This window comes from Copadichromis virginalis, linkage group LG18 (assembly GCF_057382275.1).
Source record: "Copadichromis virginalis isolate Kocher_CV1m ecotype Utaka linkage group LG18, C_Virginalis_male_GT1.1, whole genome shotgun sequence".
Lineage (NCBI taxonomy): Eukaryota > Metazoa > Chordata > Actinopteri > Cichliformes > Cichlidae > Copadichromis > Copadichromis virginalis.
Genome location: NC_140635.1, coordinates 16,298,665 through 16,320,172, shown reverse-complemented (window position 1 = coordinate 16,320,172; position 21,508 = coordinate 16,298,665). Strand labels below are relative to the sequence as shown.

The window sequence follows — 21,508 nt, the reverse complement described above, 5'->3', positions numbered from 1 at the left end:
ATCCTAGTTATTGTTTGAGCTTCTCCTGTGAATAATCAACATTTCTCTTCATAGTTAACAGAAGAGATAAACCTTCAGAAGGAAATTTGTGGGAAGAAAGTCGATTTTTCCGGAGTGAACTAAACAAAACTGTGCTCCTTCTACTCCAGAGCTGAAACACTTCCTGTATAAATGATGAGTATAAAAGAACAGCTGAAATAATTGAGGAATAGTTTTAATTAGGCGAGTCTCCTTCATAGCCTGTTGGAAAGTCCATTAGTGCTCAGTAAAGGCACCCATCAGCTCCACTGCTGTAACTCAAAACTCACCACTTCATCCCCATTTACATTCCAATAATGCACCCACCATTCCCCTGAAATGCTCCGACATTTAACCCACTCCCTCTTTAACATCCAGACATTCTCCCTATTGAAGACCGTTCTGGCCAAGACAACTCCCAGCCCCCCGACTTTTTCTCCTTCTCTTTCTCCTTCCCTGTTAAAACCATACTACTCTTCAATCCCACAGGAAGCTGGAGAGGAAGACTGAGCGAGTGGGCGTCCAACCCCCCCCCCCCCCCCCCCCCCCCCCCAAAATCCTCCTTTCCAACAATCATCATTGAGCCATGCCTGGAAAAGAAGAAATGAGGGTGAGTGAGAGCGAGAAAGAAAACCAACAACCACTAGCAAAAGTAGCCCACACACTTCACACATCGTTCCAGCAAGACAAAGCAGATGTGGATCGGGAAATCCCTGTTGGTTTAAGCATTCCCAGCCCAGTTCAACTGCCCCCAGGTTGGAGCACCTCAACACAGAGGACAGACAGATAACTCTCATCGACTGAAGTCCTCAGTTCATCCAAACAAAAGAGATAAACGCTCTTCGAGACACCCTTTCTGCTTAAGGACTTCTTATTTTTAGCCCGATAGCTGACAGGCTCATTTCTGTGTAGCTCTAGCCACTGCTTCACAGCGCTGCCTGCCAACAACTCTGTTAGAGCCTTAGTCATGTCTCCAGCAATTCTGCCCCACTGGAGTCTTCACAGAGAGTGACCCCATAAAAGGAATATTCTGTAAAAGCCCTGGGGTTTGTGTTAGTAAGCCTTGCTCTGTGGCTCATCCCTTACTCACAAATTCAGCCTGCGCTTTACACATCAGCAGGCCCCAAGTCCACCGATGAGTAGTTTCTTCCTCATCCACATTGGCAGAGGGCAAGTGTCAGGGACAAACGGAGCTCAGGGAATAAGTTTGTAAAGCTGAGGAACTCTCATAATTTTTCAGCGCTGTGAAAGGGTATTTAGTTGCGTGTTGTGTTGTACTTGCCAAAAGCATGACCGATTTAATTTGCACAGAAATGCTTTACAGTTGAGCTACGTCTTCCTGGTGACACACAGCTAAAAATGCTTGAGATGCTATGGTGGGCCGCTGCCAAGCACATGAATCCAGGGAGTGCTCTGTTAAAACCTTTGGAGTATTTTCATCTCCACAATAGAAGCATGAATAGCAGGGACTGACAGAAAGTGTTGGTAGTTTTTCATCGAACACCTCTCTCCAAAGCCCACAGCTCAGTTTTCTTCCATTGTTAACGTGCGGGGCGTTCTCCTTTTCCTGACAAAAAAAGCACATCACACATGCAGCTCCAAAACAATGTCCAAAGCTTGCTTGCTTAAGTTGATTATGACTGAGGAGGCCACCCCCTCACTAGAGACAGAGAAGGGCGTTTGCACAACCTCAGGCCTGGCTGCGTTGCGTCAGTCATCAAAGACTTGGCAGACTAGACTCTTTTCTCGCTATCAGCTACACTGCTGAACACAAGGACCACGGCTCGGATGCACAGTGTATAAAACACACACTACAAATTCTAATGACTACACCAGAGGATGGACGATAAGTGTGCACGCCGGGATAAAAACAAAAAAACAAAACAAAAAAAACTTTCCAACATTAAACCTGCAGAGATAGAAGAAGAAAAAAATAGGCAACCATCTTCAAGCCTTCCCCTATGGCCGCATGCCTGTCTTCGAACAGACAGGCATGCGGCCTAAGCATGTCTTTTATACTGGCTAAAAATAAGTTAAAACTCAGTTCTGACTATGCACAAGCCTAAATCCCCACTCTCCCAGGTAGATTTCCTTTAAAATAAACAAATAAAATTAGGGAAATTTGCTTGAGTGCAAATTTCTAGAGCAGGCATAGATAAGTTGACATATCTGAAAGCTCAAGAGCGGCTACTAAATGGACCTTGAGGTTAAACTGACTTAACCTTTAAGCGAGAAGGTCTCTCAAGTGGCGGAAAAAGGAAATCTGAATGTCTCATCTACCATAATCAAAAGCCTCAGTCTAGTTCCTCAGTGAACCTTGTAGTAACCGTGATTTAAACACAGCTCAGCAGATGTAAAGATGCTTCCAACTCCAAACACAGAATCCCATTTCAGATTTGTCACTTTCTTTTTCAAATTGACCAGCAGTTGCCAAACATTTATTACTTTGATCATTTTATAGCTCAGAAGCATAAGGAATCAGTGGATTAAACAGTAACCAACGTGGACAAAAAAGGAAGAAAGAAAGACAGCAAAGACGGCTTTCTAACATCAATATTGTCAGTGACTCGAGTGTTTAAAAGGAATCAAATTTAGTCGCCTGCTTACGTGTCCTCTGACCTGAAAACCCAATTTGGTTTTAAGTATTTTTAATCTTGTGTAAATCTTGGTGACTGATAATAAGAATAATACTAAAACAAGTGGATTGATATGACAAAAAAATAATAATCTCAGACTCCTGCCTAATCAGCTCAGGAAGAGGTTGTTGATGAAGTGGATACAGTGACAGTTCAGCGGGCTAATCCTACTTCCTGGCACTGGTCCAGGTTTGCACTCTCCAGGGCATATCAGCCCTACCCATCCTCCACCCAGCTGAAGTGGTTTGTTATGAAAATGAAAATGGAGGTGTATATATTGACCATTTATCAGTAATGCTTTAAGAGTGATACGATTTGTGGGTATATAAAATATGTGAGCTTGACTAATGGTTTAGTGGGAAGTCTCGCAACGACAGGGTTGGGTTCAATCTTTTTTTATTGAAGGAAACGCTGCCAGTGAAGGAGTGCTTGTTTTTTTTTTTTTTTTACAAGCCTCTGGCTTCAATTATGAAAACATGCAGTAATGAAGATGTTCCGCTCAAAGTCCCACCAGGAAATTAATTCTGAGCTCAACGAAACATTGGTGTTGTGAAACCTACCAGGCAATTAGAAAAGGTACCTCACGAGGGGCGTTGAGTATATTACATTTTAGTGCTGCTGGAGTAAAACAAATCAAGGATCAACTCTGTAGAAGTCACTGCCACAGCTACAATATCATGAACAACGCTGTCAGCTCATCTATAAATGGCTGCGATGAAACACGTTTTACGATGGTGATGAAATCGGCGAGAGGTGATGCTGGCTTCTAAAATGCTGGAACCAAAGCAAGAGAAGAGCTGATCTTCTTTTCCTCCTCTAACACACCCTGCCACAAAACTGCCAACAGTGTTATAACTGCTCGTAACTGAGGCAGAGGTTTATCATAAGGAAGGACGGTTATTCACTTGTCAGAATTGTACTTTACTTGCTATCAGGAGATAACCTGGTGGTAATCACAGAGCTCTTTCTGTTTTGGAGACAAACCTGTAGGCATAAACATAAGCCTCATTTCTTTATGTTTTGCTTCCAATGAGATGTCTTTACTTGTAGTTTTTTAAAGTGATTTTAGAAATACATAATTTGTTCTTTCAACGAATCTCCCAAAAAATGCCAACAATAGCGCAGTTTGAGTTTGATAAGCATAAAAATAGTCTTTTAGCACCAACAGGTTGAATCCCAATGAGCTATTAGCTGAGAACTTGGCATATCTCAGCATGGTCAGCAGTGTGTCCTGAAAAGAATGTGAAGAAACTGGACAAGGACTAAACGATAAGTCCTAATGCATTTGGTGTCCAGCGGTTCTTCTTTTGATATGAATGACTGGCTGAAATTTGTGGTGCAGTAGTCCCTCGTTTATCACAGGAGTTACGTTCTAAAAATAACCCGTGAAAGGTGAAAACTGCGAAGTAGTCAGCTTTATTTTTTACAATTATATATATAGATGTTTTAAGGCTATAAAACCCCTCACTGCACACTTTATACACTTTTGTTAGACAGGCATGAACATTGTCACACTTTTCTCTCTTGTTTAAACACTCTCAAAGTTCGACCTTCGTAGAAAAATAAGTCCAGTATTATAGAATGAAACCAAAGATCAAACCCTGTTTTCTGGTTCAGAACATGGGAATGGAGCAGCTGTGAGAGAATTCAACATTAATGAATCAATGGTATGGAAGTGATAGAAGCAAGAAGAATAAGTTGAGTAAAGTTTGACTTATCTGAATGTTTTGTTTTCGCTTAATGCGCCTTATAATCTGTAAAATACAGTAACTTCTACCTTCCTTTAGCATGTCCAGAAGTCCAACTTTTTGAGTGATGGTTAGCATCTTCTTCTGCCTTTTGGGTGCTACCACAGGTGCGTTCGACGGTGCAAACGTTTCGTCATCATTGTTGTGTTTGTTGTGGAGAAAACTTACAAACATACAGTACAGCACTTCAGAGTCACCCTGCCAGCAATCAAAGATTTACGTAAATTTGACAAGCTGAACGCATTCTGTACTGTACAGGAGACACGGCACGAGATTGATTGACAATTGTCTACAGCCAATCAGGACGCAGAACACAATGCGCTGTAAAAAAAAAAAAGAAAAAGAAAAAAGCATGCAAAATTGCACACAAAAAAATCTGCGAAACAGCGAGGCCACGAAACGTGAACCGCGTTATGGCGAGGGACCACTGTATTAGACTATTGGATGTGCTGCTTTACAATCTATTACATTCAGTTATATCAGTAGACCTGTCCCAGCTTTATTTGTATAGGAATCTGAATGATTAGCTGTACTGATCATTAACACAGTTAAAACAATACTTAAATATCAGTGTTTTAGCACTGTAATATGTAACACTGTGTGCCTTAGTGGAGCTTTTCATTTCCAAAAAAACTCTTATATCTAACTTGGATTTGCTGCCCTGATTCAATATCAGCTCAACTGATTCCGCTATTCACGCAGCAGCCTCATGAATTTGAGCTAATAGGCATGCCTTTCTTCTCCCTGTTGACACAGGGTTGTAAAGTCATGTCCACATGACAAGATAAGGTCAAAGAAGACGACAAAGACTTGAATAAGGAACCCTTTGTCCAGACTTGGGGTTTCTGAGGCTGATGTATTCATGTTTCCTTTTCTTTGTGTGCGTTTCTCAGTCAAGCGCGCACTCCTATTACCTTATTTAGAAGGCAGCCACAAACAGACTATGAATGTTGTTTCATTTCGAGCTTTAAAATTTGCTTTAGGAAAGAATCCTTCCTGTTAGGGAAGCTCACCACAGTTGGCACCCAGTAAGCTCAGATCAATCTTCAATGACAGGAAAAGGAGGTCTAGACTGGAATAAAAGAAATAAGTTAAGAGATTCTGAATGTCTGTAGATGTGAGCATAGCACATGACCACACAATTTTCCTGTGTACATAGAGTTTAAACTAAATTCATGAAGTCAACAAGCCTATTTTATCTTAATGCCGAAGTGTAAGCCGAGCTGAACGACAGAGAAAAGGTAAAAACATCACTGAACCTGTTTTTCTTTTCCACACTGAACACACAGTACATGCCAAATTCTTTGGACAAAACAAGACAAATCCCTTTTGTTTTCTATTTGACTAGAAATTACTCAACAGCACTACCTTTTCAATGTATAAAAGGGAGTCGTCTTGTCTTGTCTGTCTTGATTGACATGACATGCAAACTTTTAATGGAGCATATAATGCCTTAATAACAGAGGAAACACTCTTTTTCATAGATAATAAAAACTACGGACCAGACAAGCCTGATCAGAACTCCTTTGAAAGGCATCAGGATTTATGTTTGCAAAAAATTAAGCTGATAAAGTTTGATGTTCACTCTCAAGCCAAGCTTTACACAGTCAGCTGCATGAAGTCAATTTAAATCAGTTGAAGCAGAACAATTTTACATCAGTATCTGTCAGCACTGTTAGGAGTGAACATGGAAAAAACAAATCTTTTGAGCAAAAAAATGGACCAAAGCCAATGCACGCCAATAAAAAAAAAATAGCATAATGCTTCTGGTTAAATGCTCTTGGGGACCTCTAACATCCTTTTGTAATCAGGAAGAGAAGCAGGAAAGCCCCTCTCTTTACACTGCAAAGTGGTGAACAATTAAACATCCTGGACCTTTAATGCAATAGTTTTTGACAAACGCTGGGACTCATATACATAACCTGGACTAATTAACCATATTGTGTCACAAGGTCCAAACCTCTAACACAGTCTCACATTAGTGAATCACGCTCAGACCGCACAGGAAGAGCCTAAATGCTATTAGGGAAGCAAGTTTCTGAGATCGGCCACCACCCCTCACAAACAATGCTTTCTTCTGAAATATTCTGAGATGGACATTTATTTGTGAAGCTATTGTTCTCGTCCCTGTAGGGGATTCCTCTTCTAGCCGGGATGCAGTTTGAAGCATCGCGCCTCATAATGACGTGGAGGTCAACAGAGGTGACGACACACCTGCAGGAGGTCTGCAGGATAATGCTGAGAGACTCTCATCTGCAATTTGGATGCTACACTGAAGCGGCAGCAAACTAAAAAAAGAAGACGAGGCCTCTTTGATGAACAATTAAACGAGGACACGGATAACAAAGTCAAAGATCGCACTCCATCCTTCTGATGTTTGTTTGCGTATCCCGACTTTCCTGCTTGTCTCTGCTGCTGCGATTCTTCCTTTGATCTGTGCACAACCCCTGTCCGTCCCATTGACATCTCAATGACATGCACATCTATAGAGCTCCACACTGAATACAAATACAGCAACCTATTTCTTTCTAAAGAAAAACGTGTTTCAGAACAGGCTATGCAGTGTGGCAGAACCATGGCTTTCATTCAGGCTAAAAGCCTGCAGGATGGAAATATGTTCAGCGCCCACTTTCCAGCTAAAGTCAGCTTACTGTTTCAGCAGTTTCACTGCAGCTTAACCCAAGTTTCATATTTACACATGAGGCACTCCTAGAAAAACACTGATTATCAACACACTGTGAATTTCTAGTACATTATGAATCAGATGTGAGCTGCTGTATGGCATGTTTACCAAAGATAAAGACATTTTTCAGCCAAACAAGGGCTTGAAGCATTACTCCAAAAGGAAAAAGAATGAAATCAGACAAAAGTGTGACAATCCCACAACGCCCCTTTCCCCCCCCCCCTACCTCAGCAAAGCATTCTTTAAGACATACAAATGCAGTCATAATAAAACTATTGGAGCTTTGGCCTCCTTTCCCTTTTGACACGACACTGCACTTGATGAGATGACAGATAGCAGAAAGCCTTTTTTTCCAGCTCAACTCTGGGTCTCTTTCCACTGAATACTCCATGCACAACCAGCGGATCATGGAAAGGCCATAAAGTGCTGCGGATGGCTTTGCTACCATAAGTAACCCAATAAGTAACCCACATATCTAGCCCCTTACTCCATGCTGGTTTCTCGTTAATGTATATAAACTACAGAATGGGTAGCATCTTTAGTTGTTGCAGTAAAAACACTGGCTTACTGACTGAGAAAACAAAGTTTTTAAAGACTGCAATCCACCCCACTTGAGGCTGACTCCAAAAGCCAGACAATCCCCATTGCCACTATAAACACATATCTCAATATGAACATTAATCTGCAGCAATGGTTGCAGTTCTTTTTGTTTTGTTTTTTTTAGTATTCTAGCTGTTTGGTTTCAATCTGTCCTCCTTTTGTAGTCTGAATTCTTTTGACCAGTCATGTTTGAGCAAGCCTCAGTTGCCTTGAGGTAAACAGTCTGTATGGTAAGGAGGGATGGCATTTGCATAAATGCTGTGAATATCCATTGGTTACTGTCTATAAACTATCGAGTCTTCAATGAACAAGATTCTGTTTGTGGTGTTGGAGGCTTTTGGAGCATTTAATGGATAATATTGCCTAAAGTCTACACGCTACACCCCAGAAAGCTAATTCTGCTCATCTGGAGAAATGTTTCATCACTCATTGAAGAAACTTCTTTAGGCTTTCGAGGATTTCTGGGTTTATGCTTCATGGTAGTGGAACCGAATGCATAACATTTACAGAAGTGCAATACTACTTGACTTGTAGGTCAACACAATAGATTTTATTGTCTTTTCAGAAAAAAAAATGAGGTAAAAAGAACAAAAGCTGCTTCACTTCTAGGCTTCCTCTTGATGACATGGATGTCTAGCCTCGGGTGCGTCTGCTACACAGCACAGATCTCAGTTGCTCGACAAAAGTATCAGTGCTGCCAGATCCCCTGCTTTCTACAGAGGCACTATTGTCACAGGGTGAAACCGAAATCCTGCACCTCTGCAGCAGTCTATGCTGCTCAGACCTGGTGCAGTTCATCAAAGCAAGCAGAGAAGGCGGAAGAAGGACGAAGAAATTATATTCCTGCTCCCATGGCCCAAACATTAAGGAAAAAAAAAAACAACATGATTTCTGACAATGACTGCAGCAGATGTAAATCTGGGAAGGTCATCAGCGGACCTGCAAGAGATAGCAGCAGCCACAGCAGTACTTGGATCACTCAGAACACTAAAATGCATGCAAGATGTTCTAGGATTACACAAGATCATAAACTATATTTCACTACTAACATTCATCCAATCCTAGAAAAGAAATGGGTTTCTTAAAGTGATGAAAAAAGAAAAGAAAAAAAAACAGATGACTTATGGGGGAAGCTGGCTTGTTACACAGGGAAAAGCACTTACTCAGGATGCACTGCAGGACTGAAATGTTGTCATGAGTCAGCTTAACTTTTGCAGGTGTGCAAGCAGATGTAAATGCAGTGATTGAGGCAGACTTCCTCCTATCTTTCTATCGCTTTCTGTCAAGAACTTGATTAACTTGGGGGGGAAGCATATTGATATAAGCGGGTTACATTGTGTCAAAAGCAAGCGAGGGAGCCTCGATTTGGGATTAAGGATTTAGCTCTTGACATGCTCCTGTGATTAGTTTCATCTTTCACTGGTTAACGCATGTGTCAGTTAGAGTGGCTCTTAGGAAGGTTTTACTGCATATTTCTGGCTTGGCATCATTCTACAAAAAAAGTAGAAGTGCTTAGAAATTTTTGAGTGCACAATAAAAAAAATATATAATCATCGCCTTTGCAGTACAAAGCCAGTCACAAACAGTCACAAAGGAGTAATCATTCTAAAACCATTTAGCGAATGTGAAATAAATCATCCGTTATTACTTGCGGTCGGCTGCTGGGCGAAGCTGTGGGCATTACTCGCAATAACAAACTAATTATGCCAGTGTAAGGAACGAGGAGCTTTTCCATTTTGCAGCAGGAACACAAGAGTGACAGGCGGGCGTCCTGAGGGAAAAGCTTCTGCATTATCAAATCTCAAATTCATTTCCAAAAGCCTTAATGGCCTGTCAGTAGCACCCCTAGAAACAGGTGGGCTAAATGGGCGAGCAAAGTGGAGAAATGTAATAAGCTAAATCATCACAGATGGCAACTTTGGCTGATTTAAATGCTTCTTTGGATTACCGGAGCTATGCCTCCAAAGTAAATATCAGAATCAGAATCAGAATCAGAAAGGGTTTTATTGCCAAATGTTGAGCGGGTTTACAACATTAGGAAATTGCAAACATATTGTTATAAATATGAAGTTATGATTATAATAAATACAAAGTTACATCTGTAATGCTTCTTGAATCTTGCCAGCGACCACAAGTTTGATCTCAACTGTAACGCTCCTAAATCTGATGTAACAGAACTGAAGCACGGCAGTTCTGCATGTATTTTAGCTCTACCAGGTGGCCTCTTCAGTGAAACCTTTAAAAAAAAATGCCGCTGATTGTGTTTCCATGACAGAAACTCAGTTCCAGCACAGAGACCTCCAGGGTGAAATAGGTCACATGATCTGTAAACTTAGATAAAAATAAAAAATTAAAAAACAGGAGTTCAAACACAGAACAATATGCAAAAAAGTTTCCATGATCGCAACCAATTTCAAATTGTTCTAAACTTACATTTTCCTTTCTTTCTTTTTTTGCTTCTTCTAAGTGTAAACCACTGGCCAGATGTTCATTTGCTTCCCAGCAACACAAACACATTTTAATAGGTCAAACAGACACTGCTTAGTTAGACTGACTAGTCAAGCATCCCTGGAAAATGTGCATCTGCCGGTCTTGTTTTTTAAAGTCCAAGGACTACACTCTCCTTGATGTCCTAAGAAAACGACCCTACTTTTTTCTAAAGCTTAAGCTGGAGTGGCATGGTGATGACCATCACTTTACAACAAAAAAGGCATTGGATCAAATCTACCAAACATCTGGGGCATTTACTGGGGAGTTTGTCCTGTGTGGGTACTCCCACAGTCCAAAGACATGAATGCTAGGTTAATTGGTGATTCTAAATTGCCCATAGGTGAAAATATGTCTTTGTCTGTCCAGGATGTACCCCACCTCTTGCCCTGTGACAGCCAGTATAGTTTTCAGAACAAGTGTGACCTTGGAGAAGAAAATGTATGAATATGATATCTCCACAAATATCACAATAAAAATATTGAGAAGGTGTGCCCGTAAAAATGTAAAACATCAGGAAAAGTAATTAAATACTAGAAGGCGTAACACACCCGCGCCCCCATTACTACCATAGTAATATCATGTATATCCAGTCCTACAGTAAGTAGACTGGTATCAGCATGTCTTTACACATACACATGTAAATCTCCCCAAGACAAGACTATAATCCAAGCACTAAACAGCTCAAGTTTTCAAGTGTTCATCATGTAATTATTAATAAACTCACTCCATATTTGGTTTCTTCTCAAGTTACTGGATAAACCTGCAGCACAGCGATGGCACGACCCCCCCTAGTAACTCTTTCTTTAATCAATAACATGATTTCATTTACATGTTACTTGAGTTTATTACGATTGCACAACAGCCCAAATATCCAATAGTTTGTTATTTGGACTTTTGATTCCAAAGGAGCGTCATGGAGATGTATTTGCCATCTTGTTCAAATCAATTTGACTGCTCTGGACACTGTGTGCTAGTTAAAACACAGCGTGGCACATAGAAACATCTGTCTCAGCCCCTGGCCAAAAACACACGAATCAACAACAACAACTTGAACTGTCAAAAACATATGTTGCAGCTCACACTTCACTGGAAATTCAAATGGGATCAGTTGTAAAAAAAAAAAAAAACCTAACAAAAAGAAGTGTAATTAAACCTAATAGTACTGCACAGCGTATCTGTCATCACAGCTGCTCATCACTAATCTTCTCTTGTCTTAATAAAATTCCAAAATCCTTATTTACTGTGGGAGACTTGCTGCTGCATGAAATGTCCAGTTTGTTTAGAAGCCCAGAAATATTTAGGGACTCTGTCTTTTTGGCTCGCAAACACTTTTGATTTGTTATGGTTCTCTTCAGAGCGGCACTGGTCTCCACTCGTGGAACCAGACAGGAGAGATGGGGCTTGCACGTGGGCCGGTGGCACTATGAGTACACGCTTATCCGCTTAAAAAGGGGAACAACACTGTAATGAGTAATGATACATGATTCACGAGAATAGGAAGTTAAATCCATTAGGGATTAAAGTGATATGTTTGGTCACGTTCTCTCCTAACATCTCCCCTCTGTGGGTCCTGAGTAACTCAAACCAACAAGGAGTAAATAACATATATATATATATATATATATATATATATATATATATATAATTTGTAAGTTTTTGAAAGTAGGCTAACAACTAATGTACTACTGATTTTTCAAATAACTCAAGGATACTGAAAATAGCGGGAGAAAAGTAAAGGAACAGTCATAACACTGCTATCTTTAAAAATAATAAGACTACTTTGACCTTATTTTCAGGGCCAAAAGAACACTTAAACAAAACCCAACTTCATATCGTTTGCGCAAGTCGACTAAGGAGAATGTTCGAGCTGATCTAGGATCAGATGTTTATCACGTCTGAAGATGCTTAAAATACTAACAAACAAATGTGACCGCTGGTGTGAGATCTGGTCTGTGAGAAAGGATAAGAAATCCACATTTATGAAGTGTACTTCAGCATATGCCAGTAAGAGTTTTGTCACAAAACGGAGTATGGAAAGCTCACACAGTGCTCGCACATTTCATAAACAGACGAGATTAAAAGGCAGAAATTTCCCAAATCCACATCCGTTGCCTGCCTGCATGATCCTCAAGAGTGGTGCAGATTTTCTCGGTACGGTCAGTGCCAGATTTTTTTTGGTGGGGAAAGATTTGAACAATTGACTAAAAGGAAAAATCACTTTTTTTCTCGTTTCTTTCTTTCTTTAAAAAAAATAAAAAATAAAATCGGTGTGTTCGTTTTCAGTGACTAACCTCTTCTGAGCCCCTCTGTAGCTTTAACCAGGTTACAGCCGGAGCAGCGAGACTGTGAGAAACTTTCTCCACCCTCCTATTCTGGATCAAGTTTCTCTGCGGCTTCGTGACCGGCCCGAGATTTCTCTGTGATTTTAAGTTAACGCTGACAGAGAAGAAAGTGAAAGCCTGCTTACCATTAAGACCCAACTACGTACACCTCACATACCTTTATTTTGCGCCAGACCGCAGAAGCTCAGCCAAAGCAGAGACGTGAGACTGATCCACTTGAGAAAACGGGCTGCCATCGTGTTATTTTGAAGCTCCCGGTGAGAAGGTGTCATTCCATGCCAACAAGCCGAGATATTCCGCTTTCCCAAAACTTAAAAACGTCGCCTTTCCCTCTCTCTCTCTGCTCGTTGAGTAAAAAAGACTTTTCCTTCTGTGGGCAACTCAAACTTTGACAGCTCCTCCTCCTCCTCGCAGATATCTTCACCAGTCCCAGCTCAGGCAGCGACTGAGGACAAACTACTGGCTTGATCTGACGTCACCACGAGGTAGGACAGATGCGCCTCTCGCGCAGGTACACGCCGGATGTACAAAGAACTGCACAAACCAAACAGGAAAAAACGAAAAAAAGGGGGAAAGAAAGGCAGTGTTTTCGGAAAATGGACTGCACTGTAGAAAAGTGGCCATAATGTGAGCTACAGCGTGCATTAAAACATGTACAAATAAAAAAAAAGCTGAATAAACTTCCTTGAGCAAACAAAGGCAATAACAGTAGCTTAGTAGCTGCAGAACAGAAACACCGGCTTTTATGGTCTGTTTTCTTAGTTTGGTGAAGAAAAAGACAAACAAGCAAAAGAGGAAGATGTCCCTCATAAAGTCATTGACAACCTGAAAGAGCCTCGCCGATATTCGATGAATGGAATATCAGCTGTTTTCTTTCATCAGTACATTTTAATTTCTATTTTTGAAATTTGTCATAAATACGAAAATAAATAAATAAATAAGCAAAAGGAAAAAAAAAAAAATCCTCGTTAATTTTGTGCCAAAAATGATTGTATTTAAATTGTGGTAAATGAGTTGTGGACCATATTTAGCCAGAGCATAGAAGGTGCAATCAGTTTTTTTGTTTGTTTGTTTGTTTGTTTGTTTGAAAGTGACTTTTATATATCCTTTATTTATCTGGGTAAATAAAAGTGTAATTGACATTAAAAATGTCTTCATCAACAGATGAGACCAGTGGAAATTGAAGCAAATAACACATCAGAGTCATGAAGACACTTGGAAAACAGGCTATTTCTTTATTTTATATATGTCTCCCTAAAAAATCTTCTTGACTATGGTCAGCATTTGCCATTACACATAGAAAATAGAAACACTGCTTTTTGGCACAAAACAGTTACACCGCGTTGGACCGCATTTGCCTTCATAACCACCTTAATTGTTTGTAGCATAGATTCAGCAATCCGCTGGAAACATTCCCCAAAGATTTTTGTCCATATTAAGCATGACACAATCGCTGCAGATTTGTCGGCTGCATATCCGAAGTTCCTGTTCCATCACATTCCAAAAGTCCTCTATTGGACTGGAATCTGGTAACTGGAGGCTGTATAAGTACAGAGGACATATTGTTATGTTCAAGCAATCAGTTTGAGAAAATCTGAGCTGTCTGATGGTTGTAAGAAGCCATAATAAGATGGACATGGTCAGCAACGATCCTCAGGTAGGCTGTGGCTTTTGAAGGATGCTCAGTTCAATTCAAAATCCTGCTCCTCACATACAAGGTCTTAAATAATCAGGCCCCATCTTATCTTAATGACCTTATAGTAACATATCACCCTATTAGAGCACTTCGCTCTCGCACTGCAGGCTTACTTGTTGTTCCTAGAGTATTTAAAAGTAGAATGGGAGGGAGAGCCTTCAGTTTTCAGGCCCCTCTTCTGTGGAACCAGCTTCCAGTTTGGATTCGGGAGACAGACACTATCTCTACTTTTAAAATTAGGTTTATAACTTTCCTTTTTGCTAAAGCATATAGTTAGGGCTGGACCAGGTGACCCTGAATCCTCCCTTAGTTATGCTGCAATAGACGTAGGCTGCTGGGAGATTCCCATGATGCATTGAGTTTTTCCTTTCCAGTCACCTTTCTCACTCACTATGTGTTAAGAGACCTCTCTGCATTGAATCGCACCTGTTATTAATTTCTGTCTCTCTTCACAGCATGTCTTTATCCTGTTTTCCTTCTCTCACCCCAACCAGTCGCAGCAGATGGCCCCGCCCCTCCCTGAGCCTGGTTCTGCCGGAGGGTTCTTCCTGTTAAAAGGGAGTTTTTCCTTCCCACTGTCACCAAAGTGCTTGCTCATAAGGGGTCATATGATTGTTGGGTTTTTCTCTGTATCTATTATTGTACGATCTACTGTACAATATGAAGCGCATTGAGGCGACTGTTGTTGTGATTTGGTGCTATATAAATAAAATTGAATTGAATTCAGTTGTGATGAGCCTCAGTTTCTTGTTCTTTACTGACAGGTATGACACGTTGTGGTCTTCTGCTGCTGTGTTGTGCATTCAGAGATGCTCTTCTGCACACTTTGGTTGTAATAAGTGTTCATTTCAATTTTTCCTTCCACTCAGCTTATAGCAGTCTGGCCATTGTCCTCTGACCTGTGGCGTGAACGAGGCATTTTTGTGCAGAAAACTGCTACTCACTGGATTTTTTTATTTCTCTTTTCCAGACCAGAAAAAGACCCTGGAGATGGCTTTGTGGGAAAATCTCAGCAGACCAGCAGATTCTGAAATACTCAGACCAGCTCGGCTGACCTCAACACCTAAATCACATTTCTGCCCCAGTCTGATACTCAATTTGTACTTCAGCATGTTGTCTTGATCATGTGTACACTGAGTTGCTGCCATGTGATTAGCAGATTAGATATTTGGATCAACAATCAGTTGAGCAGATTTACCTGATAAGGTGCCCAGTGAGTGCAATCATACTGAAAACTACAAAAATGTATAGCTGCATTAAAATCAGACTGATATTTATTAGTTTATATAGTAATTGATGATATCTAATCAAAATCAAATACATATTCACTTTAAAAAACAAATAAATATTTTCTGAATTGCAAATAAGGATAGTACAAAATGGTTAAACATTGACTGGTTTTCCAGTACTTCCTGCTGGTTAAGCCAATATTTACTGAAAGGTGGCCACATTCCTTGGCCCAGTTTTCTAATGCGGCTTTAACAGAGACTGGTTCTGTCTGTTTTTGGTGTGATTTCAATCCTTTGGTGTTTTTTATGTAATAACACTGACCCAAGTGGCTGCAACTGGACTATAGAGAGACAAATATGTACGTACAGCATTGTTTTACAGCCAAACGCCTCCTTACTGGTGGATTTTTGTCACTTTGCAGAAGACCTGGATCTATTTTAAGTAAACACCTAGGCAGAAAAAGCTAGTATGATGATGACTCATCCAGGATACCAAGGCCTATAACTTTTAGAGGCCTCACTGAATGTGCCCATAAAAACAAAGCCAACAGTAAGTTTTGACATCCTGTTTCGATGTTATCCGTATTCATTTGGCGATGTATGAAAGACGGTCGTCAGAATCAGTGTCAAGCAGGGGTTGAATGTACAAAATGTCTTGAGAGTGCTGACAGAGTGTCTGTCTTATGAGAGCTGAGCCTAATTGGACGTCAAGCTGCTCAGATGTGTTTGTTGTTGTATATCAGACTCTATGGGGACAGGAGTGATGGAAATCATTTTTCACACTGGTGTTTATTTCATTATCGCAGCCTAATGGCACAGCAAAGCGTCTTTGCTCGTACTGTTGGAGGAAGAGGTTATTGTGTCTGGTGAAATTATAACCATTCTCCTCGAGGAGAAATTACCTAATGCGAGGCTAACGTTTCACTTGAGACGGCACAGTGAGCTTTTGTTCCCTGTGCTATAGTCATAGTGCAACTGTCAATTTGACTGTTCTTCGTATTGTGATTGCTTAAAAAAAAAAAAAAAGTCAGTGGCCCTTGTTGTTTATGAGCATTTGATCCACAAGCAAAACCTGACTTAGTTCTTTGTTGAGAAACCTTTGTTGACAAACACAGCAGGAACACGTTTCTTATAGATGTCACCAGGTTTGCACACATGCAACCGACCACCTGGTATTGAGGTGAAAAGGAACGCGATTTGTCCCTTTCTTCAGTTAGAATGAAAAAAAAAAACACAAAGCTGGAGTTATTCTTTGTCTTTACGCTGCTGCCTCTTCTTCTCTCATCCTCTCCCCCTCTCTCTCCTGTTGCTACTTCAATCATGAAACTGATCAGTGATCAGCTGATCGGCTTTTCTGTCACCACTAGCCTCGTCTCTCTTGTTTGTTTATTGCCCATTTTGCGCCAGAACGAGGAAATCAGCGGATGTCGCGTGAAACAACAGCAGTACGTTTAAGCTTGATACGCTGTTGTTAGAATTTATTTAATATTAATTTCTAGTATCAGCTGATGTTTGCTGGAGCCACATCGGTAAAAGCTGCTGGTCATGATGTCGGTTTGGATATCTGTTGAGAGGGAAATGTGAAGATGAAACCAGGAGATGTCCTTACTTAATCAGTAGAGCTGAACAGGTGATGGAGAAACAGGTTTACCTTTTAGGTGACATGAATGAGTTGAAGGGAAGTGGTGAACTGTTTCTGAGAGACAAATAACCCCAGGATACTTTTCTAAGTAGCTGACAGCTGGTAACTGTGCAGAGGAGGATCTAGCAAAATTTTGACAGGGGGGCAGGCAGGACATTAACAGGGAAAGAGGGGCACAAAGAAATAATTTTCTTTCTTATTCTCATTTAAAATATCTAGCTTTTAATACATAATATTCAGAATCTTACAACCAAAGTGGTCATCTGATGTACAATGTATAGAAATCATACATATATACGAATAAGATAAGATACCAATAAGACCAATATTGTAAACTAAGGAAACACAATGAAGATATAAATTGGTACAAAGTTCATAAAGCGAGCGATTTTACCAGGGAGGTAAAATATTCCTGTTGTACTTTCAGTGAAATAAATTTCACTAAAAGATTCAGAGGAACGCTGGTTTGAGTGCGGAGTCAAGGAGGCAATTTACGTGAAAAGGTAAAGACCATCTCTGAATCGAGGAGGGGGCCTAAGGGTACATCTTTCGCCATCTTACAATGCTGAGATTGCAGCCATTCCCCAACTGTCTGTGAATGGTACTCATGGCCATTGATCAGTGGGTTTTGGTCAGTGGTTGTTGATCAATGGTCATGAGAATTTGCATAATTAAGATTAAGGAACTGACCTCCCAGCCAATTGTTCTTCAGTGGGCTGGTTTCAGTCATTATGCAAATGTACTGTTTATATGATTGGGGAAACTGGCAGTCAGCTGAGACTGAAGAAGTGACAAAACGTTTCTCCCACAAAACGCTACATCCAGATGAACAGAATCAACTTTTGGAGATTTACTTACCTGGATGATTGAGCATGCATCATAAGGTTTGTCTCACACTCAGCCACAGTTGAGGCAGAGAGGAAAAAAAGGGGGAGAGAAATCACCTCGGCTTCTTTCCAGAGACCAATTTCTACACCAGTGGCCAATATTTCAATTATGAAATGTTTCACAGTCTGAAAGAAAGGCGTTGCAGTCGCCATCCACATTCTGCTCTGAGGCTCTGTGTGTCTTGGAGAGCTGACAAAGCAGAAACACTGAACAAACAAGAATAATGGCCAGAACCAGGAAATCAAAACAGAGTAAGATAAAGAAAGAGAGAGGCGGACGTGTTCAGAGGATGAGAGATGACAGCTACGGCTGGTAAAATAATTGCATGTGCTACCTTGTAATAGTCTCACATTTTCCATCTCTCATGCTAAATAAGCGCTGCGTGTTGCGGTATTTGTTCCTCAAGTAAGATTATAGATTAGCAGTACGAGTTAATTAATCAAGCTCATATTCGCAGCTTGAGGTCTTTGAAGTGCAGTAAAAGTTGAGCAGTATAAATAATCCTCAACCTCTAAAAACATTTCTTTGACTAATGTTTATACAAGGACTCTTATTAAGTGGTTCAACGAGGCAGAACTGGTACAGTATGTGACCATGTTTTTGATGGAGATTACCCCTTTATCCCTAAGGTCTTATATCTGATAAGCATGACAAAGCCCAGGTGGGCTGGCAACATCCCAAAATATATATAGTTTTAAAACAAGTGCAACAAAATAACAATCCCCACTGCCGCCGCTGCTGCTGTTGTTATGTCGCTGTGCTGTTTCTTGTACATGGCAGGGTTGAGACTGCGCTGAAGAAGCAAAAAAGAGGATTAAAAAATACGGGATCATACAGGATCAGCTGTCACTCGGAGCCATAGCATCCCTAGTTATGATCCAAAGAAGGAGGATGCAGATAACCAACACAAATGAAGCAGTTTAGTAGCATAGCAGCAGTTTTTGATCTTCTACAAACTTTAGCTGGTTCCAGCTTCTCAGACGGGAAGTTTAATGCTTTCTTTTGCTCGTGTGATAGATTAACACAAAACAAACTATGTTTTGGCCTATTGTTTGAGTGGGGAAAAAGTAATTTACAATGGGCTGTCAGAAATGATACTGTGTTTTTACATTGTCCTCACAAAAGGATGCATTTTAATTAAGCTGGAATAAAACCCTGGGAAAGCTCTACTGTTTTGCATTTAAATGTGAGACACCTTTCCCCCCCCCTAAATTAGATATAAGGCACAACAATAAGTAGATCATTTATTTGAGAACTCACGATTACCTTTTTGTAGAAAGCATTATTGTACATTAGGTGCTTCTCCTGGAAAATGATGAGCGGAACCATCAAATTTTGTTTCAGCATCTTCATAATGCAGATTAATCTGCTTTGAGTGTATAGCATTAACTCTTTGACTCCTTCCTGTGAATCTCACTGCTCTAGTTTGGACTGTCATGGCTGCCATATTCATGACATGTGAGATACTGCAAGGCTGAGATTAGATGTGAGTGAATCCCTAAAAGCTTTAATAATAGCATGATAAATCCTGTCTGCAGTGGTATGGTTGAAAAGCCCCAGGCATTCACAGCAAACTGTCAGCCACCAATTAATTAGGTTTAATTAGAGAAGCCAGTGAGATTACCTTGTATCGCACCATCTGGCCCCCCTCAAGGCGAGTCTCCTTAAGCTAAACTTAGTAAATAAAATAGTAAAAGGCAAATATTTGATTTTAGGAATTGTTTGTTTTGTAATACCGAGTTCACGTGCACACGCACAAACAAACACACGCGCGTGTGCTCGTGCATGCTCGTCTTATTGCATTATGGTTTACCTCTCCTGATGAGGCCCCTGGTCTTTGGCCCTGAGCCACGTTCAACTTGTCGGAGCATGTGGTCTCCATGACATCTCAGTGCGTTACACAGTAAACACCTCAAAGTAAATGAATGAACGGTTTTAAACCAATGACCGTCCCTTTCTCAACTTCTCAACCAGTCACATCCTGTTTCAAAACATGGAACAGCTTGTTCACAGTTATGAGTAATGGCAATAATCTCCTGAAGGTTGTGTGTGCTCAGGCTTCACAGGTAATTTAGCTGTGTAGCTCTAGTATTGTGATGTGTGCAGCTAAGATGAAGAAGCCATACTGGTAGTAGCACTTTACAAAATATATAAGTGTGTGTAGTAAACGCATACACCAACAAAGTAATACACATATGTTAGAATACAATAGAATAAAATTCAACTTTATTGTTATTGCACACGTCACAAGTACAAGGCAACGAAATGCAGTTTGCATCCATCCAGAAAGTGCTTTAGCAATAATATAGATATATTACAAAAAAGGGTCTATTATAGGTATGTTACAATGTACACGGTATGAAGGTTTGTTATGAATATGCTATAACTATAAGTATGTACAGGCTATGAACAGGATACAAATATGAAAACTATACAGAAATATGAAATATTAACTATATAAGTTATAAACAGTTGTAAAAAGTTGTAGAACTATAATTATTGTTTTGTACAGAATGATTGTCTGTACAGCATTTACAGTAGTGCAGTTTAGATTAGTGATATGTGGCTAATTTCTATAGTGGGTATATAAAGTGCAAGTGGTTGTGAGTGGTGGTTCAGTCCATGTTTGTTTTTGTCCATTGTGTGTGTGTTCAGTTATAGGTGGTTGTGTGTGTGTGTGTGTGTGTGTGTGTGTGTGTGTGTGTGTGTGTGTGTGTGTGTGTTCAGTCCATGAGTTAAATGTGGGTCAGATGTCAGGAGACAGAGTTCAGGAGTCTGACAGTCTGACATGGAGTCTTTTATGATTAAAAGATCAGATTCACTAAGAATATGTTCATTTTTGATGTTTTGAGTATATTTAGTCTTACTCATGGCTCAAGAGTGGCTCAAGAGTTGAGCCTTCCAATTACAAGTTCGCCTTGTAATCGGAAGGTTGCCGGTTCGAGCCCCGGCTTAGACAGTCTCGGTCGTTGTGTCCTTGGGCAAGACACTTTACCCGTTGCCTACTGGTGGTGGTCAGAGGGCCCGGTGGCGCCAGTGTCTGGCAGCCTCGCCAGTGCGCCCCAGGGTGGCTGTGGCTACAATGTAGCTTGCCATCACCAGTGTGTGAATGGGTGGATGACTGGTTGTGTAAAGCGCTTTGGGGTCCTTAGGGACTAGTAAAGCGCTATACAAATACAAGCCATTTACCATTTACTCTTATAAACATCTAAATATGCATAATAGTCATAATAAATGGTTAGAATCTAAGATGACATTTTCACTTATGTGTGTGCTCCTTAATAGGCTTTCATTTCTCAGCATCACAGCTGGGTAGAGGGTTACTTTCCTAAATCTGGTGACACTGATCGCTTCCGTGCCCATGCCATCATATTTCTTCAAATCTGTCATTCAGTGTGCGTGACTACAGGAAACTTTGAGTCATTCGTGAGTGATTGACTGGCTGCAGCAATGCACAATGCAGGTGATATTTAATCCAACCTTGTATTGTGCAAGTGACAGATCAGAAATGCAGCGTAGATTTAATCAGCTCACAT

General features: G+C 40.5%; 1 protein-coding gene across 1 annotated transcript in view; it reads right to left on the bottom strand.

The window, feature by feature from the left end:
- egfra (epidermal growth factor receptor a (erythroblastic leukemia viral (v-erb-b) oncogene homolog, avian)) overlaps positions 1–12,951 on the bottom strand; it is a 43,744-nt gene extending 30,793 nt beyond the window's left edge. The window contains exon 1 of the mRNA XM_085437875.1: positions 12,675–12,951. Coding sequence (XP_085294001.1) covers positions 12,675–12,789 — 115 coding nt within the window. The 5' untranslated portion in view covers positions 12,790–12,951. The remainder of the gene's footprint in view (positions 1–12,674) is intronic.
- Between the last annotated feature and the right edge of the window lie 8,557 nt (positions 12,952–21,508).